The 27,635-nt window shown below is 37.1% G+C and overlaps 1 protein-coding gene across 2 annotated transcripts in view; it reads left to right on the top strand.

Moving 5' to 3' along the window:
* The first annotated feature begins 4,016 nt into the window (after positions 1–4,016).
* LOC106059484 (uncharacterized) overlaps positions 4,017–27,635 on the top strand; it is a 139,936-nt gene continuing 116,317 nt past the window's right edge. Inside the window, exon 1 of one of the 2 annotated variants that reach the window (XM_056016773.1) lies at positions 4,017–4,172. Coding sequence is in view for 1 of the 2 variants with exons in the window: in XM_056016771.1 (XP_055872746.1) it covers positions 27,153–27,318 (166 nt within the window). In the remaining variant the exon portion in view is untranslated. Of the gene's footprint in view, positions 4,173–26,880; positions 27,319–27,635 lie in introns of those variants that run through there. The other variant, XM_056016771.1, reaches the window with a different exon arrangement.

Below are 27,635 nucleotides of genomic sequence, written 5' to 3'. Positions count from 1 at the left end.
TGCGGAGACTAAAACTCTTGTTCTTCTTCCCTTGCTCCGCCTCAAGGAGCTTGTAAATTTATTGCTTATTGACTTCTTTTGGTTTGCTTGTTTTACGTTAGATGTTCCTTCTGATATTCTTAGGAAAATCTATGGTGCCATACAGGATGAAACCAGGTGGAGGACACGCACTAACCATGAGATATATCAATTGTATGAAGACCCACCAATAGTGACGGAATTAAAAAAGAACAGACTACGTTGGGCAGGTCGCCTTGAAAGAATGTCAGACAACAGAGGAGCGAAAATCGAATACAGGCAAAAACCAAAAGGCAGGCGACCCAAAGGCAGACCCCGAATGCGATGGATTGACGATGTGGAAGCAGATCTGAAGCAGCTTGGGGTTAGGGCGTGGAGACGAAAGGCCCAGGAGAGACATGAATGGAAGGATGTGTTAAAGGGAAACTCCGATAGTTTTTCAAATTTTAGTTATTGACATATTTAAATTCTGCGTAAAAAGTTGTAATAGTAAACATTATATCATTTTTTATTTAAATGCTCGGAAAATTTTATATTTAATAAATTAGACAGAAAATTCTCCACGCCCCCAAAAAAACGGGGTTCTGCGAGATGTTTTTAGTTTTTAAAAACGTGACGTCACGAAGGTGCTGGCTAAATATAGATCTAGACCTATATAACCGATAAACTCTCTAGTCTAGATCTAGACCTATCGGATCGCATTTATTGTTACGCTTCACAGCTAGATCTAGTCTCCACGTTGATTTATAATCGGTCATTGTTTATAAACCTCTATTTCTACTTGAAGAAAATTAAATATTGTTCTTCAGCTTGTTGCAGTAGTTCCAATCACAAAGATAAAATCAGCAAGTATGCTGATACAGAAATTAGTGTCTCTTTTCATTTGTTTCCAAGAGATGAAGTTTTAAAGGGAAAATGGGGAAAATTTATTCGCCTGAAGAGCAAATATTTTACAAAGGCATTAGCTAATTCCTGTTTATGCTCAAACCATTTTGAGAGAAGCTGTTTCAGCAACTTCACTGCTGTGGAAATGGGATTTAAAAAAAAAATTGAAGTTAATACCAGGTGCAGTACCAACAATACATTGGATTTCCAGGCCAAAGAATTCAATTAATGATACTACTGAGACATTTTAAACAACTGAAGTTCATAAATATAAATGAAATCAGATTTGTGAGCTAGAAATTTACTACGAATACTAGATCTACTATTAAATTTCTTATTTAATAAGTAGATCTATCGTCTACGAAACTCAATTCCAACTTTTTAACTTTTGACTTGGGGGTGTGTCTCGCCGGCTGAGCCAGCGTCAAGCTCTCTCATCACTTTTTCCATGTCAACCAATGTTAGGTCGAAACAGCACAAAAAAATCATAATTTTCTTACGGTCAAACATACAGTCATAATTTATACACCATTAGAAATTTCTTTTAAAGTATTTTAATGATGTAATAACGAAAATTTTTTTTTATCAAAGATAATTTCTTTTTCGCCTCCCTATCAATGAGTATCAATAGGATTTGAGTGCACCGTCGTGACGTCACACAGAAATTCAGTGAAAATCTGACTGTTTTGGATGCGCAGAAAAATTATGTCACAAAAACATCAATTACTAAGTTATTCTTGCAAATAAAAAAAAAAGAATAATATATTCATTATCTATAAATCAAAACACATATTATATCAAAAATTGTCAAAACCATCGGAGTTTCCCTTTAAAGCAGGCCAGAGCCCTTCATGGGCTGTAGCGCCACTGGGATGGATGGATGGTTCCTTCTGATATTCCCATCATAGCCCAAACCTCCAGCAGGACCATCGACACGACAGTCCAAAGCGCACACCACACGATCAGGCAGCCATCTCCCTAAACGTGCGTACCTTAAACACAGGGGCACGTATAGAAGGACTTTTGTCCAAGTGCATGTGTTCGCAGAAGGGTGTGTGTCTACAAATAGATTCACATAAGATGAACATAAAATAATAAGATGGCAATGCATTCGATGCCGAAGATTAAGGATGAGTGCAGTGTTTCGCATGAATACGCAAACCTAGTTGCGACCTGTATATTTTTCCATATCTGATTTAGACAAAACCGTTGTCTGCTGGTGGTCTATTTAAGTCTTTTTTTACGTCTAAGTTTGCGCATGTCTTCTACAAGGCCTTTTCTTGGGGCCTCAAATGTGTGTACCGCGGCCTTCGTGAGAGCTCTCCATCTCTTTCAAAACACATTATATGTAAGCTAAACTAACTAAATATAAATGCCGTTATGTAAGGGACATAAATCACAGATAATGGAAAGTAGATTTTGTTTTGTTAAGGCTTCGGTAAACTATTGAAACCTGTGTCCGAGGTATTGATTTATGGCATTAATTATGTTAACAAATAACGGCGTTCTAGCATTCACAAAAAACAACAACAACATAACAATTTAGAAAGCCTTCAGGATAGAAGACTCAAAAGTAAAGTAGCAATCATACATAAAACACTGAACCATAATCTTCAAATACAAAAACAAAATTTAATAAAATACTCTGAAAGACACAAAGATAAGGGCACACCTCTCGTCCCATATGCTAGGACAAATTTGTACAAATACTCCTTCTTCCCTAGTACTATTAGAGCATGGAATGGGTTGCCTGAGCTAGCCAGGAAAACCAGTGACTTGGCAGAATTTAAGTCATTGGTTAACATGCATGAGATAAATGCATGACGCGTAGGACGTAATCATCTTCTTTTTTTGAAGTAACGTCTGTATTATATAAGATAAGATAAGATAAGATAGATGAAAAAAACTTCTGTGGACAGTATTGGCTGTTAATGAAGTAAATTTATCAAGTATAAGCCATCAGTGCAAGATGAGAACACAGAATGATGTGAAGTATACATTATTTACATTAGCCTTGTTTTCCACGACTAGCTTTATTATAATTATATATTGAGATGGATGGTGGACAAAAAAGGTCCATGCCAGAAAACCGACATCTCAGGGTTGTTCTAAAAAAGAAACCAAACATCAGAAGGAAAGGGGGACGACCCACATGGCATGGTATTTGGAACAAGGATGAAAGGCTTTATTTCATATGAGTGGTGCTGACTGGGACAATACTGATAGATAGGCGTATATCAAAAATTAATTATGAAGTTATGTAGAAATTTAGAGTGACCATTGCTATGGCGTTCAACATATCAAATTACTAGATTGTGTCATATTAACATGCATGACTAGACTGACGTAGCCGTTTGCTATTTTGAAGTAACGATTAATTTATAAGATAAGAAGATAATATTTGTTAAAATATTGTTGTACACTTAAATCAAGGCAGGCAACTCAGCGAAAGGTTAACTGAAAAAGATGATGGTTGGTTGGTTATGATGACACCACAAACAAATAACAGCCTTGGTTGAAAACAGCCTTAGTTTAAAAAAAAAACCCTTGGTTAAAAAACAGCCTAGGTTAAAAAAAAACACCCTTGGTTAAAAAACGCCCTTGGCTAAAAAGATCATTAGTTTAAAAAAAAACAGCCTAAGTTAAAAACAGCATTGGTTTTAAAAAAACAGCCTTGGTTAAAAAAAAACAGCCTCGGTTAAAAAACAGCCTTGGTTAAAAAACAGCCTTGGTTGAAAAAAAAACAGCTTTGGTTTTTAGATATTCTCTCGCTTCATTAATCGTTTATTCACCATTATCACAGGAACACAATCCGTGTGTTTTCTTGTCCCAAAAAACGGTTGTCTTCCACCAAGCACCTGAAATGTCTTCCACTCGCAGGAACGATCATTCCACTGTTTCTCAGACAACTTCTTGTCTAAACAACCCCGCGGATCAAAAACATTGAGTTAAAAAATGTAGATCAAAGCGTTTCAACATAATTATAATCCAATCATCTTATTAATATAATAATAATAATAAAGTATTAACACATAGGCTACAGTGCCGCTACGATAGGCTATGAAGCCTAGTAGGCTGATTAAAAATGCGAAATGTTTTAATGTTTTTGTACCACAATTAAATGGAAAAAATTAGAGAAGAACATTACAGAATCTAGACTCTACAGACTGTTTCCATTAGGCTGAGTGATTTGTCTCTTGACAACAAAAATATTGATTTTATTTTTTTCGTAAGCACGGATCATATTGGAAGTGGATTAAATTTTTTTGGTAAGTCCATTTTCTATATTTCCATTTAGATCTAGTTCCAGTATCCATAATCGGTATGCCTGATTCCTGAAGCACTCCTAAACTTAGAAATCTAGAATTCTAGATCTAGATCTAGATGATAGAATCATAGATCTTTTTTTTATTTCTAGTCTACCACTACCAGTAGTACCAGTAGTTACTAGTAACCATTGCCAATGGCATTGGCATCATGATTATGATTACTGTATCATGTATGATTATTGCATTAGCCATTATTATTTTATATGATTACGATATCCATAGACTCAGACATACTACACTTGCCACACGCCTACACTTAAACACTACGTTGTGATTACACAACTACAGTCAGTCACAGTCACACTCACAGTGATACGAGTGTCCAGAGTACTAGATCTAGATTACAATATAGAATATAGATCTAATACTATTAGTACTATTAGTTAATTAAGTTAATAGGATTATGAGTAACAGTAACAGTGATATATATATATATATATGTATATATATATAAATATATATATATATATATACTAGAATCTAGAGTCTAATCACATATCTTTACTAACTCTAACTCAGTACAAATTGAATTATAAAAGAATGAGTAACTGATAGACTCTATAAGTATAATACTCTAGACTCTAAAAAATCTAGAATGACTTTTTTAAAACTCTATCTTAACTGTCTAAATTTAACCGGTCACTAGTGTCACAATCTTGGATGCAGTTAAATGGATGCATAAGGATTGTTATTGAATTCACTTTGGAATTTATTATAGCCTTTGTAAGTTGAAAGGATTTTTTTCAAATAAGGCACAGAGGTTTATCTCTTACACAATGCTACACAATGTTAGGAAAATAACTTCCTAATTCACTAATTACAAATAATTTACAATTTTTTTACTTAACATTTTAGGATTGAGTTTTTTTTTTAAAAGCATATATCAACTCACTGTGTCTGTCTGGTTAAAAGTTTGTACACATTATTTCTCCCGCATCCAATCTTGGATGAAGTTGAAATTTTGCATAATTATTTCCTGTACTTGGTAAAAGAAGAATAAAAAAAAGAAATTAACAAATTAGTTAGTTAACTAATGGTTGTTAAAAATTTTTTTTGGTATCCAACAAGGGAAAGAAATTGTGGTGGTATACGTTAAAATAGTCCTCTTGAGGAGACTTGAGAGTTTTAATTCAAATTGTACAACTTTTGCATTAAAACCTGATCATGATAACATTCACCTAGATACCCCTTTATTTCCCCATCTACCCACTTTCCCAACTGGTCCACACAAGTGATAGGATTCCTAGCCGACACCCGTTTGTTGGCACTTTGGTACGACAGTTGGGATGCTTCCGACAAGGGCAGAGAGCTACTTAAGCAGTTGAGTAGACCAGACAGGAAGGACGCATGGTAGGAGCACTGCCATGCAGAACAGGCAGTCCTAGCCCAGTTCCATGTTGGGCATTGTCCAATAGGCGCGTACTTTGGACGTTGGAAGGAGAACTAGGACACATGGTGCCGCCATTGCGTCAAGGACAATGAAACAATAGAGTACATTCTTTATGAATGCCGAGCTCTGCCTGAGGGACGATTGGGACAAGGAATTGAGAGAGAGAATACTGGTCCATGTGTGGCAAGAGATTTGTCCTTTTACGGGGATAAGGCAACCTTACAACTCACTGCCCGTTTCCTCTTCCGTGCTCTAAGGGAGTAATGCCTCTTCTAAGTCCAATCCACGCTTTAAAAAGCCTGCCACATATGTGGCATGGGTAGGTTTGGTCAGTTGCAGATATGCCTGCTTCTTTTCTCAGCTTTCTGTTGGTTCGGTGCTCTTTCACACTGGCCACTCTTCTTGCTTTTAATCTCGAGACTAAGAGACTCACAGCTTCATGCCATGATATATATCAGCACTATTAACCACAAAGGTCATTCATTTGAATTAAATTTTATACAGGGGCTTACATCAGCTGATGCTTGGGTGGTGGCTGAGTGGTAAAGTGTTTTTCTTTTGATCTGAGGGGTCTCTGGTTCAAATCTAGGTAAAGACCTGAGTCTCTCTAACTCTAATGGGAAGACTTCTTTAGTTTGGAAAAGTAAAGGCAGTTGGTTGTTGTACTGTAATATGACGCCCTCACAAACCACCAGCCATAGTAACAGATTACCTTTACATCCCTTGCTCTATATAGATCACAAGGTCTCAGAGGTGTACTCTTTTTATTTACTTTACAGCAGGTGATACTAGTAGTAAGCTAGATTTAGATCCTTCTATACCTATTGACGCATTATAGAAATCAGTCAGGCTTCTATGTGTGCAGCCTTTCCCAGTTTACGTCCACTCCCCTGAGGCCCTGTGTGAAGATGAGGAGCCAAGTTGTACAAGAGCATCTTTTACTAATCCAGGGAATCACAGTGGCATAGACTTTGACTGATAATCCTGTATATAAAAGAACAAAATTAAATTCCATACCTACAAACTAACTTTGCACTTATGTTAGTCTTAATTTTACACATTTGTTTTCAGTTATAACAGTCTTACTGTTCATTCTTTGTTCATTCTTTGTCAAAACAGTTTTTTCATCTAAGCTTCAACTTTCATCTTTTTTTAAATCTTATCTTATATAATACAGACGTTAATCCAAAAAAGAAGATGATTACGTCCTACACATCATGCATTTAGTCATAACATATTAACCAAAGACCTAAATTCTGCCAAGTCACTGGTTTTCCTGGCTAGCTCAGAAAACCCATTCCATGGTCTAAGAGCATTAGGGAAGGATTATTTGTACAAATTTGTCCTAGCATATGGAACAAGGAGTGTGCCTTTATCTGTGTGTCTTTCTGAGTATTTTATTAAATTTTGTTTTTGTATTTGAAGATTATGGTTTAGTGTTTATGCATAATTGCTACTTTACTTTTTAGTCTTCTATCCTGAAGGCTTTCTAAATTTAGTAATTTTACTAAAGGTGTTACTCTAGTCAAATGTGAATATTCGTTTGTTATGAATCTCACTGCTCTATTTTGTGTCTGTTCCAGTTCCTTAATGTTTTCTTGAGTTGAGGGGTCGCAAACAGAGGATGCATTTCTATTATTGACCTAACCAAGGTTAAATAACATTTTAGTTTTATGTTCTTATTTGATTTATAGAAATTTTTTGATAGTTTCATCAATATGGGAATTCTATGACTGGTTTTCATTTATTAAAAACCTAGATATTTTGTGTTTTTAGTCTGTGTTACTGGTTTACCATGAATAAGATAAGTGGAATTAATTTTTTTTTTTTTTTTTTTTTTTTTAACTATTAGACAGTTGCTAAAAAAAATGACTATTGACTTTTGACAACACCATTAGAAAATCATTAAAATTAGAAACACTTGTAGACAGAAGATTAAAAAGTAAAGTAGCAATAATGCATAAAAAAAACAAACAACTAAACCATGATTTTCAAATAAAAAAACAAAAAAAATTAAATTAGTAAATTACTCAGGAAGACACAAAGATGAAGGCACATTCCTTAGGTCCCATATGATTTCCCCCTCTCCCAAAGGTTTTTTTTTTTTTGTTTTTTTTTTGCTAGAAAATGTTTGTTTGTAAAATGTTTTACATGTTTCGGATGTTCCTTCTGAGTTGAAGATAGTTTACTTCCTAGTCCAAACCTCCCGCAGGACGACTGGGGATGGGAGCGGGCAGGATTTGAACCCTCGACCATCGATAATCCGAACGACAGTCCAGCGCGCAAACCTCACGACCAGGCAGATAAAAAACTGATAAGACTACCAACAGATTTAAGTTTATGAATCTTATGGATCTTTGCAAACCTTTTTGTTGTGATCAATTCTTATTGGTACAGGAGCATTTTATGAGCATTAATGTAGTGTGTTTGGCTACTTTAGACTTGCCCTACTTTAGACTTGCTCTACTGGATACAGGTTAGTGATTTTATGCTCCAAAAGGCCCGGGAAATATGTATACTAACAACATTCAATGACCACATCTTTTACTAATAGTTTTGAACTACTTAAATTTTTTTTTTTAAACTTCCATTTGTCCATAATGGGGTACATCTTTTAAAACTTCATTTGGGTTTCATCCTTTTAAACTTCATAATGGGGGTACATCTTTTTTAACTTCATTTTTCATCTTTTTCAACTTTATTATGGGTAACATCTCTTTTAAACTTCCATTATGGGTAACATCTCTTTTTAAACTTCCATTATGGGTAACATCTCTTTTTAAACTTCCATTATGGGGAACATCTCTTTTTAAACTTCCATTATGGGGAACATCTCTATTTAGAAGGAGGGTGACAATAAAAGTTTAGGAAGTTTAATTATACATATTCAAAAATTGTTTTGCTAATCTCAGAAAAATATATAATGTATCATATAAAAAAAAAATTAAATTGTGCGAAAAAGACCATAAAAAATAAAATTATAAAATTCCGCGCAATTAGAGGCTTGAACCACTGACCCTCAGGTTTACACTCTGATACTCAACCGTTTCAGATAACCTAGTGTTAATAATTTCAGTGAAAATTTCAAACAAAAAGTCAAATGAAATATAATGTAGTACTTTTCAAAATGTTGATTAAAAAAAAAAACAACAACATATAGGTCGATATTGCGAAAAAAAAATCGTTTTCGCTAAATTTTACCGCTGCGGTTTCAACCATGAAACCAAGCCAAACGGAAAATAATAACAGGCTAAATTTTTTCGTCTTTTTTCGTTTACGACAAAGTTGGAGAATTAGTGATAGGAGAGTCATGGCCCTTGCGCTTACAACATAGATAAGCTTAGCATTGAGTTAGAGTAGCGTTAAGCATATAAATAGCATTATATAGAAATTTTACATACATTTAGCAATATAGAAACTAGTGTACCAAAAAGCATTAGGCAATATTATATAGCAAAAGAACCATAGAAGAACATATTGAGAATATAACACTAGCGTTTATAATGAGATTAGCCTAATAATACAAAGAAACAAACATCATATTAGCGTATAGATAAATTAGCATAACAACAATATATACAGAAAAATATTACAATAGCATATGGTGAGAGAAAGAGAGAGAGAGTGAGAAAGAAAGAGAGAGGGAGATGGAGATATGAAAGAAGTAGCAAGGGATAGAAGTTGGTGACCATGTGAAAGACTAACATCCCATTAGCGTATAGATAAATTTACATAGCAATATATATAGAAAAATATTACAATAGCATATGATGAGAGAAAGAGAGAGAGAGAGAGTGAGAAAGAAAGAGAGAGAGAGATGTGGAGATATGAAAGAAGTAGCAAGGGATAGAAGTTGGTGACCGTGTGAAAGACTAACATCCCATTAGCATATAGATAAATTAGCATAACAACAATATATACAGAAAAATATTACAATAGCATATGGTGAGAGAGAGGGAGAGAGAGAGAGAGAGATGTGGAGATATGAGAGAAGTAGCAAGGGTTAGAAGTTGGTGACCGTGTGAAAGACTAACATCCCATTAGCATATAGATAAATTAGCATAACAACAATATATACAGAAAAATATTACAATAGCATATGGTGAGAGAGAGGGAGAGGTAGATATGAGAGAAGTAGCAATGGACAGAAGTTGGTGACCGTGTGAAAGACCAGTTCTATAGAGTAGCAAGAACTCAACAACCCCCCCCCCCAAACCGCTCTCCTGGATGTTTTCCAGGATGTCTCAATGATTTTTTTGTGTGTGGCTGTAAACACTCACACAAGCACGGACAAATACACACACACACACACACAGGCAAACATAGATCTGCATAGATGTGCATGGAGTCCAATTTCTCCTAGTGTAAATTTCTGCAGACAAGTCTTGGACACGCACATTTGAAAATCTCCTTGGTGACTAGCGTAGCATGCCATCTCTTGTCTTAAAAAATATTTTTTTAACTGAGCGCTTTCGACTCTTCTCAATAATATCTCAGAAGCTGGCCATTGGAGGACGTGGGCCTTGACCAGCATTAAGTAATCACCTCCTTATTACCACCGGTTTTGAAGAAATGTAATAAATGAACTTGTACATATTTAGCTAGCGCTAAATGTGGACACACATAGCAGAAGTGAGTTTACCCTGGCCTAATCTAAGAAAGATATACGAAAGAGGAGCTCCAGTTGTTTTGTTTTCTATTTCCATACAAACCATTCTAGTTACCATGCTGTACAAAACTTTTCAATCACGTTAAATGGTTCTCCTGCTGTGCCTTTTAGTGGCTCGTCTGAAAACAATAATAAATCACGAGTAGCAATCCTTTACGATTAATATTTAACACTAACCCTTCCAGTATTTTAATTTTAACCAAGTGATAAAAAAAATGCGAAATTCATTTTCTGTGGGCTGCATACAAACTTCAAATTCTAGCTGATAGTCTAATAATCAATTAGTTTCTATCGTTGACTCAGCATAGAAGAGTAAATACATTTTGTATGATTTTTATATATATATATATAGTTGCTGCCATGCACATTTTTCTAAAGAACTGCAACAAATGCTTCAATCTTAAAGCACGAAACGATCTTCAAAGTGAAAATGCATTTGGTGATGTTGCTGTAAGAATGATTTCAATAACTTTTTTTTTTGTTATTTTAGGAGTATTATGTTTATCTATGGATTAGTTTAATATACTTCTTGGTTTTAGATCTTTTTAGAGAAAACAGGGCCTGCATGCATTAAGAAAAAAAAAGCAAACGCCGCTGACACTCTAGTTCAGCGGTTCTCAACCTTTTATGATCGGCGACCCCTTTTTACAATCCCCCACTCTTCAGCGACCCCCACCCCCACCCACCCACACACATACAGCAATAGAATAGACAATAACAATTAGAATAGACAATAACAATTTTTAACAATGAATAATTTTCAATGGTCTTAGGCGACCCCTGGCAAATCGTCAATCGACCCCCCCCCCCCCAAGGGGGTCGCGATCCACAGGTTGGGAACCCCTGCTTTAGTTACACTAGTGTAGAGTTGAAGTTGAATCTATGACAGAGAATATATAGAATTGAATGCAAGGAAAACGCAGGAGCGCTATTGAGAGGGGGAGAGAGAGAGAGGGAGGGAGAGAGAGAGAGGGAGAGAGAGAGAGGGAGAGAGAGAGAGGGAGAGAGAGAGAGAGGGAGGGAGGGGGGATGAGCCGTGCGAGAGATGGATGGAAAGAGATACGAAGTCTAATTAAATAACATCATTACGATAATTGGGTTTTTTTTTCACTCTTTCTTTCCGTTCGACCCAGTTCCCTCCGTTCCCTCTTCGACAAATGTTGCATTTGATGTTGTTTGTTGTTCTGCAACTCTTGTATTATTTCTCATCTTTGAACGTTTCGTTTCCCTCTCTGTATTTGTGTACACATTAATCTCCAAGTTATAGATCTTGTGTACATCTTCCCTATTTATCCCATGCCTTTCTCTCGTTCTCTGAAGACTAGCGGAAATTCCCACTGAGAGCTTTGACCCAGTAAATCGTAAAGTAGACTTCTCGACGCAATTCGTGGCTTTTGAGTGTAGGGTGGTGAGTTAGGGCGCGTGGCGATGAGGCGCTCTGGGGCGGGGTGGTTGCGTGTTTGTCTCAACGTGTTGACTATGTGCTCGGCTGCGACGTGCCATGTGTGTGTGCGTTCGCGCGTGTGTGGTGTTCAGGAGTGAAGTACGTTAGTGATATGGTTGTTACAATTGTCACGAATGAAAACCTCCCCCCGACTCCCCCCCCCCCCCAACCCGTCCTCTTCCTCTTATTTTTTTTTTTTTTAGGAGGAAGAAAAAGAAATATAATTGCAATGATTGAGGCTCGCGTAGGCTTAGCGTGAGCGCGTGTTTGTGCGTGTGCGTGAGTGTGTTGGTCTGGGTAGACTTGCTGCTGGTTAGTTTTGGGAGCGAGCCAAAAACAGTCCAAGATTTTAAAACAGGCGAATTGTGATAACATCTATATGTTATTGGAAATCTTTTCTCTCTGGCATGTTTCTCCTCCTGGTTCTTGCAATATTGTCATTGCTTCATCTGTCAGTACAATCTAATTTGTTTCTTCTGACGTCCACGCATAAACCCACACACACACAGTGGAATTTAAATATGTGATGTGTGGCTTGGCCACCTATTAAAGGAACGTGAGTTCAAATCCCGACTTGAGGTATTTGTCGTGCGCCCAAATTGCAGCACCAAAACCGTTTTCCCTGATACTCCTCCCCATCACGGGTAAACCAACCAGATTGAACCAGAGCGCTCTGAACATGAAAAGGTGCACCGTACAAAAGTAATTATGAAGTTCTAATCTTACATGCCCCAATCTTCAAACTGTTGTATTCTATAGTTTTAATTTTACAATGTAACTCATCTAGACTTACTTAGGCTTAGATCCTCCTGCGCCGTTCGGCAAGCTTTCTCCACTAAGTTCTGTCGGAAGCCTCTTCCTACTTGGTGTCTGCTGCTCCGAGGTCCTCCACGAAAGTGTGGCGCCAAGTTATACGAGGACGTTCCATTTTGCGCTTTCCTCGTATTGACTTTGGTGGGCAAGTGTGAATCCCAGATTGCACCATAACTTACGTGTAGATCTAGATGTCTGTTTAGCTCCGTGCTCAAGTCTCTTTTAATTCAATTAATTCATGCTAATGTCTTAATAGTTCATATTATATGCTATGTGTGTATAATTCATATGATGTCCTCAAGTGCCTGTATAGCCCATATTGTTTGCTCGAGTCTGTTTGTGTGTTCACATGTTTGTATTGTTTAAGGCGTTTTTTTTTTTTTTTTACCTGCATGATTAGGCTTTCATTCTGTTGTCCGATGGTCACATCTTTGTGTAACATCCATTCAGCTTGTACAAGAAAAGTTGAACAATGCGAGCTACAGGTTCTAGCCTACAACAGATGGTTTGGAGGAAGAGGGCGGGCCGTTCCTTTGTTTTCCAATTTGATGCCTGGTAATCAATTGTGTTTACAGCTTAGAACCATAAACCATGTTAACAATAGCGCATATGGTAAGTTATCAGGTCACAGCTCACTCAGGTGACACATGTAGACATAGCCATAACAATAGGAACACCTAATGTAGTACCGATTGTATACAGTGTACTGTTAAGCATGAACTAAAGAATGGTGTTATTTTGGGATCAGAGATACGGTTGTCTGTCTGATCCTCGAACCTTTCACGTTTACGCTCCTGGGTACTCCCATGTGCCCACTCACGCTAGTCATCCTGTAACACCTCTACCAAACACCGCTTCCACCCCACACTGTCTTTGGTCTCGTAAAAAAAGATACCACGGCTTCTGATACAGTAGCAACCTAATCAGTCATCTACACGAGCACTCAGGAGTCATAGCACACAACTCTGGCAATGTTACTTCATCCCGTTCTTACTCCATTGAGACAGGACCTTTGACTGCAGTAAAGTGAGAGAGAGAGAGAGAGAGAGAGAGAGAGAGAGAGAGTCGTGGATGAGTTGGCTTCTTTGTCAAATGTATTTCTCCTCCCCCTCCCACCCCCACCCCCATCGTTTGATGTACATGTCTAGCAATGTCCTTAGTAGATGCCTTATGCAAGCCTCCCGTGGTGGGCCAATGATTCGGCACGTGGGTTGGAGGATGCTAGCGCTTTCTCTCTTGTTCCAGTGGGGCGCCAATAGTGTTTCAAAGTTAACTTAAGTGAGCCAATCTAGGCCCAACACTGTTCATTCCGTGGTCGTACCGCTATATGTTGATGTAAGTTAGTACGATATATGTGTTTGTGTGGTTAGGTCATCGAATTTACATCGGTGGACTTTTTCTAGTTGGCAATTTCTAGGAATGCATATATTATAATATTTAGCCTTAATCTTAAGCACTTAATCGTGATTATAACTCTACTTCATTAACCGTGGTGAGATTTAATCTTAATCTTTAAGGGTGATTATAGTGTTATTTCTTTAACCGTGAGGATAATGTTAATTATAGAGTAACAGGACTATTATTCTTGTTAATATTGTGCTTTGTTTTAGGAGCTAATTTTTTTTTTTTGAGGCCTGGTTCCATGATTGTAGTTTTAGAGACCCTGTTCGATGTGTGTCTAATTTTAAGATGAGGTGAAGAGAAATAGGTCGTAAAGTGTACATCTAGAGCAAGTGTTCTCAAACTTTTTCCTCAACGGAACACTTCGTACAATCTGAGTATTTAGCGGAACACTTTGTGGTGGACCACTAGTTAAGTACTCCAGCAGATTTTGTAGCGACCTTTTTGGCCTTTCACTAGCAGTATAGTTAGATTAATAAAATAAGTAAAAACTAGTCATTTTGTGAACCAGTGTATATATTTTTGTCAATGATAAGAATACTGTTTAAAATTGCTTAATACTAAGTTTATATCAACTCATTCTGTCTGGTCAAAAGTTCGTACACGTTATTTCTCCCACACCCAATCTCGGATCAGGTTGAAATTTTGCACAATTATTTCTTGTACCTGACAAAACAAGAATCAATTAGCAAAAAAAATATATAAATTTCTTTTAGAAACTCTTGGTATTTAACTATTTTGTTTGGTATCAAACAAGGGAAAAAAATTGTACTAGACTGATGTATTAGTATAAGTTGAAGTAGTCCCCTTAAGGACGCTAGAGCCTTGAGTTCGAATTCAAATGTAATTTTTTTTAAAGCTATCACGGTAGAGTTCACCCAGATACCCCCCTTCTCTCTAAACCCCTCCTTTCCCAACTGGTCCAGACAAGTGATAGGATCATAGCGCATTAAGAAAGCTTAAAGCATGAAATTTCGCTCAACAAAAACAATTCTAATCGCACAGATGTATTGTTGTTAGTCTAGATCTTTTACACATTTAATTACATGACAGATCCAAACTAAATAGTACAATTACACTTACTGTAAACTTTTTTTTTTATAAACGTATTTTTTTTTACTGCTTTTCTTGTTTGGTTACCTTTTTGAATATTTGTTGTTTTGTTTATTTTAAGTAGTCGCACCCTAACTGACAAACACAGCCCATGTTGGAGAAAACACATCACAGTATTCTTTTTTTCCTTCTTTTTTTAAAATTTATATATTTTGTACATTAAAAATACAATTTTATGTTTGACACTAGTCAGTCAAAACAGCAATTTAAACTTTAAACATAGACACATTCTCTTAACATAGTAGACAAGAACACGCGATCCCAAGACCTCGATATTCTTTAAAAAAAAACTGCTTTGAAATCGAAATAAGTATATTGAAGTTCTATTGGAGCCGTGTAATTGGCATAGAGATATTCGTCTAAAGTTGTTGGAGCGTATTAAAAATAGGTGTTTCATATGCCTGTGGTGCTCGTTTAGCTGTGACTCTTCAAAATAAAATGTTATTCTAAAATGAAAAAGCATCTCAGGGTAAAAATGATGTTTCGATGTTCCTCGTTCCTGACCGCTTCCAACAATAATAATCAACCTTAATGGATTATCTTGAATGTCAGCATTTGTAAAGAGGCAGTATACATTTTGAGAACCATTGTTCTTTAACCTTGCTGGTGGTTCTAGAGTAGTACAAGTATTAGTGACAGATGTAGTATTCATAAGTAGGGCTCTCATACAAACAGAATAAATTGGTATTCGCTCTCTGGTTTGGTTTTTTCTTTTAAGTTCATGTTAGCTTTTCTGTTACTTATTTTTCTTAAGTGTCGTCAAATCAAATCAATCAAATTAATGATAGAAGCTCTCAAAAGACCTTATGTGGTCTCTGTACGATATTGTCTTTGCATGACATGTTGTATGATATTCTCTCTGTACAATGTTGTCTTTGTAGGATATTGTCTTTGTAGGATATTGTCTTTGTATGATATTGTCTTTGTATGATATTGTCTCTGTATAATGTTGTCTCTGTATAATGTTGTCTTTGTATGATATTGTCTCTGTATAATGTTGTCTTTGTATGATATTGTCTTTGTATGATATTGTCTTTGTATGATATTGTCTCTGTATAATGTTGTCTTTGAAGGATATTGTCTTTGTATGATATTCTCTCTGTATAATGTTGTCTTTTTAGGATATTGTCTTTGTATGATATTGTCTCTGTATAATGTTAGTTTGTAGGATATTGTCTTTGTAGGATATTGTCTTTGTATGATATTGTCTCTGTATAATGTTGTCTTTGTAGGATATTGTCTTTGTATGATATTGTCTCTGTATAATGTTGTCTTTATAGGATATTGTCTTTGTATGATATTGTCTCTGTATAATGTATCTTTGTAGGATATTGTCTTTGTATGATATTCTCTCTGTATAATGTTGACTTTGTAGGATATTGTCTTTGTATGATATTGTCTTTGTATGATATTCTCTCTGTATAATGTTGACTTTGTATGATATTGTCTTTGTATGATATTGTCTTTGTATGATATTCTCTCTGTATAATGTTATCTTTGTAGGGTATTGTCTTTGTATGATATTGTCTCTGTATAATGTTGTCTTTGTAGGATATTGTCTTTGTATGATATTCTCTCTGTATAATGTTGTCTTTGTAGGATATTGTCTTGGTATGATATTGTCTTTGTATGATATTCTCTCTGTATAATGTTGACTTTGTAGGATATTGTCTTTGTATGATATTGTCTTTGTATGATATTCTCTTTGTATAATGTTGTCTTTGTAGGATATTGTCTTTGTAAGATATTGTCTCTGTATAATGTTGTCTTTGTAGGATATTGTCTTTGTACGATATTCTCTCTGTATAATGTTGTCTTTGTAGAATATTGTCTTTGTAGGATATTGTCTTTGTATAATGTCTCCATACAACGATTCGCAGACATATTTTGCATTCAGAAGATACATTATAATGATACCATTGTACCGGAGCTTCGTTTAGAAAGAGTTGAACTCTGTCCTCTCTACAATCCAAACTAAGCTGCACAGGATTAGCCAGGGAAAGTTTTCCATTAAGATCTTAGGTCAAGATAGATCGAACGAAATGAACAACTGTGAACAGCAAGAAACCAAATGTCTGTTAGTAAAATCGGGAAAAAATCAATGCGCTGTCAATGTGTCAGTGTGAATATTGTTCTTGTTGTACAATCATTGCATAAAACTTGACTAAATATTTATAAGATTATTGATTCTGGGATTATGTTTACTCTTATATTTCTGTCATCAATCATACATGCTGCTTCCGGTCACAGAAGTTAACAGCTTTCGTGAATAATCGCCTTCCGCCAATTGCTCTAGCCACCAGCGTAACATAACACAAGAATTAGACATAAAAATATTAGGTATAATCTGAGTTAATGACATATTCAAATTCCTCGTAAAAAGTTGTAATAGTAAATATTTTATCATTTTTTTAAATTTAAATGCTTAGAAACATTTATATGTAATAAATTAGACAGTAAATTCTTGACATCCCAAGGTTCTTTGAGAATTTGTTTAATAACATACGTCACTTCCCTCAGCAATACTGAAGGCGAATCTAGATCTAACCAATCGTACTGCTTCATTTTTACAGTATCTGTAAGGCTTAGTGATGGCCTAATCCATACAACAGTCTCTGTACTTCTATATCAGTGGTTCTCAACCTTTTATGCTCGGCGACCCCTTTTTACAATCCCCCACTTAGCCGCGACCCCCCCCCTCCCCCGCACACACACAGCAATTGAAGAATAGACAATAACAATCCATTTTTTCAATGGTCTTTGGCGACCCCTGGCAAATTGTCAATCGTCGCGACCCACAGGTTGAGAACCCCTGTTCTATATGGTTGTGATAGTTGGACACTGAACGCTGAGGCTGAAAGAAGAATCCAAGCCTTTGAGAGCAAATGCTACAGAAAAATGTTGGGTATTAGATACCACCGAAAGAAGGATGGCTGCCTGGTCGTGAGGTTTGCTCGCTGGACTGTCGTTCGGATTTATCGATGGTCGAGGGTTCAAATCCTGTCCGCTCCCATCCCCCGTCGTCCTGCGTGAGGTTTGGACTAGGAAGTAAACTATCTTCAACTCTGAAGGAACATCCGAAACATGTAAAACATTTTACAACAGAAGACAAATAAGTCTGTATTTTTACAAGTCAACAGTCTGGCGCCTCAATATTGCCAAGAGATGAAAGCTGAGTTGGCTTGGTCATATTGTAAGACTCCCTATCAAAAGTCCCTCCTTAAGGTACAGTGGAGGGAGCACGAAGAAAGGGTCATCCAAAGAAAAGCTGGCTGAAAAGAATGAACCGGCGTCTCTCTTCTTCTTCTTCTTCATCGTTCTCATTGTTATGTTGGAGTGTTCAGATGACTAGACCAATACATGAGATGAACTGCGCAGTGGTTTCCAAATCAGGGAGCTCTCCATATAGTTTTCATTCTATTGGGGTGTTTTGGGGCCAATGTCTTATACGGGCCTCTTGGTAAAGAGAGCAGTTTTGGAGGACGTGGTCGGCATTCTCTGGTGATACTCCACATGGGCAGATTTCACTGGTTCCAATTTTGAGCTTCCGGTACATGTGTTGTCGCATTATGTTGTGTCCGGTCCTGAGTCGAATGATTAGATGTTGGTCTTGTCGGGATAGCTTATAGTAAGCGTCATCTTTCTTGTGATTTGGATGAGAGCTCGTCCATTTCTCATTTATTCTATTTACAATTAATTTCTTCAATTCTTCTGGATAGAGTGCAGAGTTTATTAGTGAGTTAGTTCTCCCACTCTTGATATCCTGCTAAGAGCAGCTGCTGACCGGGAAAAGTGGGTGGGGATTTAGTTAAGTGAACTGTCACAGCACTCCTACGACGAAAGTCAAGGAAAAGATGAGTCCATGGCACTGGTACAGTTGTATAGATCCAAAAGCATTAGGATAACGAACTCGAGAAAATAAAGGAACATTGTCATCCACACCCCTCCTTGTCCCAAAAAGTAAATAGATCGATAGACTCATTATAACAAACTGGTCAGTGTAAGGCAGGCATAGAACTCTAGAAGGCCACGTGTAGTCGGTCATGACAAGACGACCACTCAAAAGTGGTTATTGTATGTTTAGTGGTCAGGCGAGAAAATACACACTGCCCTGGTTAGTCAAGCATGTAAATCTATTCTTAACACGTAATTTTTTTCTTTGCTTACAAAACCTAGATCTAACTGCAAAGATCTAGATCTATTTCTTTACCAAATTGTAAACTTTACTGTATGGTATTTCGCTATACTCAATAAATTAAAAAAAAAATGAAGGTAGACACTCTTCAGTCAGACTTTTCTGAAGATTTTAATTTAAGGGGGCAGAATTAGCATATAATAAATAAAAAGCCTACATTCTTTTAAAGATCTTTGCAGTTAGATCTTTACTGTATGGTATTTCGTTATACTCAATAAATTTAAAAAAAAAATGAAGGTAGACACTCTTCAGTCAGACTCTTCTGAAGATTTTAATTTAAGGGGGCAGAATTGGCATATAATAAATAAAAAAGCCTACATTCTTTTCAAGTGTGCAACAATGTTACTAACACACATCTTTCATAAATATGTGATGCCGTAGCGTATATTAGATAACATCATACCAGATGGTACTACTGAGATCTAGGTCTACATCTACAATTATATAGATCTACTCAAAGCATTATAATAACTAACTCAGGGGGAAAAAAAGAAATTTTCATCCACACCCCTCCCTGCTGAAAAAGTAAATAGGCTGCGAGTCCAACTGATGGATCTGGTCAGATCTACGTACGCTACACATTTTGGACATTCTGACGTCATATAGAAACCCGGTAAAATCTGACCGTTTAGGATGCGCAGAAAAAATACGCCAGAAAAACATCAAATTGCTAAGTTATTATTGAACAAAAAAAAAATGAAAAGAATAATACATTCCTTATCTGTAATTTAAAACACATATTTAACAAAAATGTCGTAACCATCGGAGTTTCTCTTTAACTCTTTCTCTCCTAATCGACGATCCCATCGTTGATTTGACCTCATTAAATTCAATTAAAATTTAATTTTATAAACTTGACTTTGTGTTATGTAAAAAAGAGCATGCATTTCCCTTTAATTCTATACCTAATACATTTTCTGATAACAAACAACAGAGCCATTGAAGCTTAATCATAACATGGTAGTGAAATAGTAATGAGCTAACGAAGAACTCCTTCCAAGAGTGGAAAAATAATAACGGAGAGAAAGAGTTAAAGTAAATGGAGAACGGCTCTAGCGATTTTTCTAGAAATTTTACTGTATATATATACGAGTAGGCACAAAACCGCAGCGCAAAGCCTGAAACCCCCAGTATAACAAATGTGGTCTTTATCTTATCATGATGGACTAACTGTATCTATATCTTTAGAATGGTTTTTGAGTGTCTCGAGTTGTTGTGTATGGTGTATATTATTAATAATGCCTACCCAGCTAAGCAGAGAGGTTTTCATGTTGATTGTTTGGGCCCATTGATTGACAAACAGTTGTAACTTTTTTTTTTTGGGGGGGGGCGGGGGGGGAGTAATTTCAGATGAGGACATAAAGGGGAGAAACAATGGGAGGGGTGCTAGAGAAACAATGCATTTAAAAGCATATATATTAAAACATGCCCCTCATTCTGCACGCGCGTGCGCACAAACATGGCTGAATAATTAATCAGCTAATCCTTTTAACCTCAGCTATTGTTGTTATGTATCTGTAACAAATTCAGAAGTTCTCAATCTAGGCTGCTAAAAATCAATTTTTACAATTGTTACCTACTTTCTTAGTGCACTCGGGAATAGTTTGGTGTTAAAGTAAACGCATTGAATTGGTAGCTGAATGGTCTGGGGCCTAAAAGCAAATCAATCCTTTTTTTTTTTTTTTTTTTGCTCAGTCGACACGTTCGTATAAATTTAAATGAAGGGATTTAAAGAACTTCCAAATTGTAAAAGATTAATATGAAAAAACCTACAGTTGTTATTTCTGACCAGAAAATTCTCCAAGGCTTCTTAAATTAACTTTGTTGGTTTTTTGTATGAATAATTTTAGAACCACTGGTTCACTCTAAGCAAAACAGAGATCCCCAATTGGGATAGAACATCATTGTTGAGGATTTAGTTCAGTGTGTTAGGGTCTAGGATACTTTTAACATCCTCAGAATTTGTGCTAACATTTACATATCACTTTACGGTAAGACTTTTTTATTTATAAGCTTTCTTATTATGCAAAGTTCGTTGATTAATTATTTTTTTCTTGTGAATTTTGGCGTCAGTAGTTGTTTTTTTCTGAGCATCCATAAAGTGAGATTTGTATTTTTCAATACCTCTTTAAAAACTATTTCTCTGAGTATATCTCGTTTTAAAATGTTTGATCTGTCACTAGCCAATTGTTAGTTACACAAACATTTCCACCAAATACCATTCAATTGTACACATAGAAGAACGCAAATCAACCGTAAAGCGTTCGTTTGAAAACAAAACAAGACAAAAACTTTCTAAAGATGATTGCCAACTAAAAGTGTGTTTAAATAGGTCTTACAATTCCTACTATAAGCAAACACTTTCTTCATGGATGGAAATGTAGACAAAAAAGTGAAAGTTGGCTTGTCAGAAATAGAAAAATTCATCTATTTATTTCACGCTAAAATTTTACTGTAAGAACCATTTATGGGTAGTGAATTTGATAGAAAGACGCGTTAATTAAGCGTATTTCGTAGGTTCGATCCCCATTCAGGCCTTTCTTCTTTTTTTTTTTTATAACAAAAATGTTAACTATCACTTGAACATAAAGTAGGAATTGTTTTTTTTTTAAAGTATATACTTGTTTTATCTTGTATCTTGCTATACAGCGCTCATCCGTTATCTCAGGAAATGTTTTCTTAATACTATTATTGAAGATTTATTTATCTTATATAGTACAGAAGTTACTTTAAAAAAGATGATAATTACTTTCTACGCATTTCATTTTTTTTTATTTACACATTTATTAACATTGCGTAAGATAAAATCTTATTTTGATAAAAAAAAAACCTATATCAACATTCCGTCTGTCTGCCTGTCTGATACAAAATTGAGTACATGGTATTTCTCCCACTGCCCATTCTTGGATAAAGTTCAAACTTTGTTTGGTATAGAAAAAGGGACATAAATCTTGCATTATTGAGATATGTGGATGTAAATGTGAAGTTCTTACATAACTTTTTTTAAACAGTATTTAATTATATTTTTTAAGCTTGAAAAAATATAGAGGACATGGTTTTGATATTTGCGAATGATTGCCTGCTTGGAAAACTTTTTTTTTTTCGCTGTCCCATTCATTGCCATTGCGAAGAATCGTTTGCGTGTCTTTGTTTGTCTCTTTTGGTATGTGTTTGTCTCTGTTCGTGTGTATGCTGTGTGTCTGTTCGTGTGTATGCTGTGTGTCTGTTCGTGTGTATGCTGTGTGTCTGTTCGTGTGTATGCTGTGTGTCTGTTCGTGTGTATGCTGTGTGTCTGTTCGTGTGTAATGCTGTGTGTCTGTTCGTGTGTATGCTGTGTGTCTGTTCGTGTGTATGCTGTGTGTCTGTTCGTGTGTATGCTGTGTGTCTGTTCGTGTGTATGCTGTGTGTCTGTTCGTGTGTATGCTGTGTGTCTGTTCGTGTGTATGCTGTGTGTCTGTTCGTGTGTAATGCTGTGTGTCTGTTCGTGTGTAATGCTGTGTGTCTGTTCGTGTGTAATGCTGTGTGTCTGTTCGTGTGTATGCTGTGTGTCTGTTCGTGTGTAATGCTGTGTGTCTGTTCGTGTGTAATGCTGTGTGTCTGTTCGTATGTAATGCTGTGTGTCTGTTCGTGTGTATGCTGTGTGTCTGTTCGTGTGTATGCTGTGTGTCTGTTCGTGTGTATGCTGTGTGTCTGTTTGTGTGTAATGCCGTGTGTCTGTTCGTGTGTAATGCAGTGTGTCTGTTCGTGTGTATGTTGTGTGTCTGTTCGTGTGTATGCTGTGTGTCTGTTCGTGTGTAATGCCGTGTGTCTGTTCGTGTGTATGCTGTGTGTCTGTTCGTGTGTATGCTGTGTGTCTGTTCGTGTGTATGCTGTGTGTCTGTTCGTGTGTATGCTGTGTGTCTGTTCGTGTGTATGATGTGTGGCTGTTCGAGTGTATGCTGTGTGTCTGTTCGTGTGTATGCTGTGTGTCTGTTCGTGTGTATGCTGTGTGTCTGTTCGTGTGTAATGCTGTGTGTCTGTTAGTATGTATGCTGTGTGTCTGTTCGTGTGTCCGTTCGAGTATGTGTGAGTGTCTCTCTGTGTCAACGGTTATTACAAGTCTCAATGAACACTGACGACCATTTTCTCTTCCAACTCAAGAAGGCCTCCAAAATCACGTGGGAGTGTGTGTGTGTGTGTGTGTGAAGGAGTGGGTGGAACATTTCAAAATGGTGCAGTTTACAAGGCTACATTGTTTCTTCACTTTGGATGTCTGAGAAGAAGTTTTAAAAAAAGCATTTGGAAAAAAAAACGAAAAGAAAAGAAAATTCTTTACCTTGACGCGGATGCCAAAATAAAAAAAAAACAAAAAAAAAAAAACTATGGCACATGCCAGAGGGCTTTTTGATTGATTCTTGGCTGTCGGGACGCTTTGTATGTGCGATACACATAAATACTACGTCAGATTTTTTATCTTTTCGTTACAGTGTGACCAACAAGTTTCAGTGCCTACTATTAGCCCACACTTTCTTTTTAGTCAAAAGGTGGAAGGTGGTCATAAGGTGGAAGGTGGTCATAAGGTGGAAGGTGGTCATTAGGTGGAAGGTGGTCATAAGGTGGAAGGTGGTCAAAAGATGGAAGGTGGTCAAAAGATGGAATGTGGTCAGAAGGTGGAATGTGGTCATAAGGTGGAAGGTGGTCAAAAGGTGGAAGGTGGTCAGAAGGTGGAATGTGGTAATAAGGTGGAAGGTAGTCATAAGGTGGAATGTGGTCATAAGGTGGAAGGTGGTCAAAAGATGGAATGTGGTCAGAAGGTGCAATGTGGTCATAAGGTGGAATGTGGTCATAAGGTGGAATGTGGTCATAAGGTGAAAGGTGGTCATAAGGTGGAATGTGGTCAGAAGGTGGAATGTGGTCAGAAGGTGAAAGGTGGTTATAATGTGGAAGGTGGTCATAAGGTGGAAGGTGGTCACAAGGTGGAATGTGGTCATAAGATGAAGGTGGTCAAAGAAAGACACAAGTCAAAAGCTCAAGCTAAAAACGGAATCTTTTATTTCCAGTGAAAATGTCGCCACCAAGAAGTGTGTGACTGGTTAGAGAAGTTGATAGAGCGTTGCGCTAATTACGCGAATGTCGTGGATTCGGTCGAGGCCAACCGTTACAGTAGGCCAGAGCACTGACTTTGGACGTCACAGCCTGTGGGCTAATGGCAATGTCTTCGATTTCGAAGAGTAAGGAGGAGTGCAGCGTTTCACATGACTACTGCAAGCCCAGTTGCGACCTGCATATTTTTCCTGATCTGGATGACCTGGTGCAGACATAGTCATTGTCCACCGGCGATCTATTTAAGTTTTGGTCCTCTGTGCAAATCTTCAATAAGTACTTTTCTGTAGGTCTCAAACGTGTGTCCCATGTAGGTCAGAACACAGACCTGTGACCCTCGTCACGGGTCGGCGTTAAGGCCTACTGTGACCATTGACCCCGTTTCAATCCCCATGTTGACCTTTTTTTTTCTCTTTATTTTTCAATGAACTTTATTATATATAACTTTATATAGCAATATACAAAAAAATTCAACTTGAGATGAAAGGCAGTAAAGATAGTAAACTTAAATAAAAAAAATATAAAATGGCATTTTGAACTACAAAAACACGTCTTTTCACTTCCCTACCTTAGACAGCTGACGACAATGCCGCAAATCTAGCATCATTCACAACCAATCACAAAGCTCTTCCCACCATCACCATAGAAATATACACACACACACTCCATAAGACACTGATATCGCAAACACTTGTACAATAGTTTTGCCAATAATGCCCCTGACATTAGTGACATAGACATCGCAGACACTTGTTGTACACTAGTTTTGCCAATAATGCCCCTGAGATTAGTGACATCGCAGACACTTATTGTACAATAGTTTTGCCAATAATGCCCCTGACATTAGTGACATCGCAGACACTTATTGTACAATAGTTTTGCCAATAATGCCCCTGACATGGGTGACATTGACATCGCTGACACTTGTTGTTCACTAGTTTTGCCAATAATGCCCCTGACATTAGTGACATAGACATCGCAAACACTTGTTGTACAGTAGTCTTGCCAATAATGCCCCTGACATATAAATCATAAACAGTCACATTCGAACCTAACGTAATAATCGGGGGAATCAATTTCACCTGCCCCGCCCCTCACCCCGCGCCCTTACTGGACGTGATCACCAGGGCGCCCCATTCACTTTTATCGATGTACGAACCAGCTCCAGGTCCTCTGGTACCTGATTGAAGTCTATCAATGGGAGATAGAAGTTAGAGAGGGAGGGGAAAGATTGTTTTTTGTACAAGAAGGTAATGAGTGAGTGTGTGTGTTAGAGAGAGAGAGAGAGAGATGGGGGATATTGTTCATTAACGAATCGTAAGATAGGCAAGAGTGCGGGGTTCCTCTCATTTTCTCTCTCATGCTAGCTGGCTCTGACCAGGTGGTCTAAGGATGCACATATTTGTCTTTACATCTTGTGGAATGACTTGCCGACAGCTACGAGGTGCAGTGCACAATGTGGTGAATTTTGTTTTTCTAAAACACTAAACTTATTTAATAATGTAATGGAGGTATTGAATTCGCCTGGCTATTGATTGTCTGTACAATTCAGTCGACTACCCGTTCATCTTGTCTGTGGTGTGTTCAACTGAGTCCAGTTCGTGTAGAGACCTTATAGGACTATTTGGATAGTTACATTTCTTTAGCCTAAAAGCACGAGGTGATATGTCTTCTGATGACATTTGCAATATGTGGTGTAAATCAGTCATGAAACTTGATTCTAGACTTTTATTCTAAAGTGCTGTTAACACTGGCTCATGTGTGTCTCGTAATCCGTTGGAGTGTTTCAACGGTTCCAGTTTTCTGGAAACCACAATGGTCCCAGATTTCGTTTTTGTCTCTTAAGTCTCAACTAAAGTGATACATTGTTTCTGCATCCTCTCTTCCTTTGCTTCTGGTGCCGTAACATGTAGGATGGTCTTTGCAAGCCAATACGGTTTTTAGGCGTTTACATAAAATATAAATTTGCTATTTTTGTATAATCGACAGGGTTAGATTAATCCTTGAGATGATGATTCTGTCTTGTACATCTTCATGGTAAATTCGATAATCTTTTTTAGTACGAAATCTTTCTAAATATTCTTTTCCCGACATTTTCCCATCTCAGTTGTTCTGGTCTAGGATTTGCAGACGTATAGGAATGTGGCCTTGACCTAGGGGAGCTTAAGGCCTCTATTATTCTGTAATTTCTTGGTTTTTTAACGAGTGAGATTTATAATACTGTTTTTTTTTTAAATTATTATTTTGAATCCAAAGAAAGGCTTGTGTTGTCTGTTTATTTGTTTGTTTAATATAATTTTAGAAAGTTTAAATGAGATTTGACGTTATATGTGATCAGTGACCTTAATCTGCTGGATAAAACATAACTTTCAAAGATAGTGTATCTTGACAAAATGATAACTATACTCTTGGTTTAAAGCTTTGTTTATTTGTTGGCAAGTGAATATGTTGGAATCTTTAAAAAAAGAAAAGACATCAATAGGTAGTTAATATTTTAAGTTAGATTTAATTTTTTCTAAAGCTTTTTTAAAATTCATGTTTGCTGGTTATCTGTGGACATTTCGTGTATCTGGTTATATGTGGACATTTCGTGTATCTGGTTATCTGTGGACATTTCGTGTATCTGGTTATCTGTGGACATTTCGTGTATCTGGTTATTTGTGGACATTTCGTGTATGTTTCTGTGCTGTTAGGATAAGAGATAAACAACAGAGCATTGAAGATTTCCGTTTGTTGCCCTGATGTTGGGTTGCTGACCTTTACCAATTGTTTAGAATTGACTTCAATGAACTGCAGGCGTGCGTGATTTGATCATGAATGGCGATAAGAACGAGTCGCCTGAAAGTTGCGCAGAGGAGCGGCACAGAAGTCACTGGACAATGAAGTCGGAAGGCAGAGGCTCCCGCAGTCTGAAGACCAAAGCTTTGGTCCACCACGAAGCCCAGGATATCGACGAGGATGACCTAAGGGAGATGACCAGTAAGTTGACCCATCGATGTATTGATTGTCTAGCTGTTTGGTCGGGCATTAGTTAGGATGGATGGTCAGGCCGTTTGGTTGGACAGACTGGGCTGGGTAGTAATGTTATTTCCCACTAGACAAGAGTGTAATGATTGCTGTAGCACAGTGTTTCCCAAGCTACGGAGCACTTCCCACATTTAGCGGAACACTTTGCTAAATTTTTTTTTTGTGGTCGTTGCCTACTAGTTAATTATTCAAGTAGCTCATGAAACACCTATGCAGGCCTCGCGGAACACTACGGTTCCGCGCGAGGAACACTACGGTTCCGCGGAACC

This window comes from Biomphalaria glabrata, chromosome 18 (assembly GCF_947242115.1).
Source record: "Biomphalaria glabrata chromosome 18, xgBioGlab47.1, whole genome shotgun sequence".
In the NCBI taxonomy this organism is placed as follows: domain Eukaryota; kingdom Metazoa; phylum Mollusca; class Gastropoda; family Planorbidae; genus Biomphalaria; species Biomphalaria glabrata.
The sequence above is the reverse complement of the archived record's forward strand: the minus strand, read 5'-3'. Positions and strand labels throughout refer to the sequence as shown.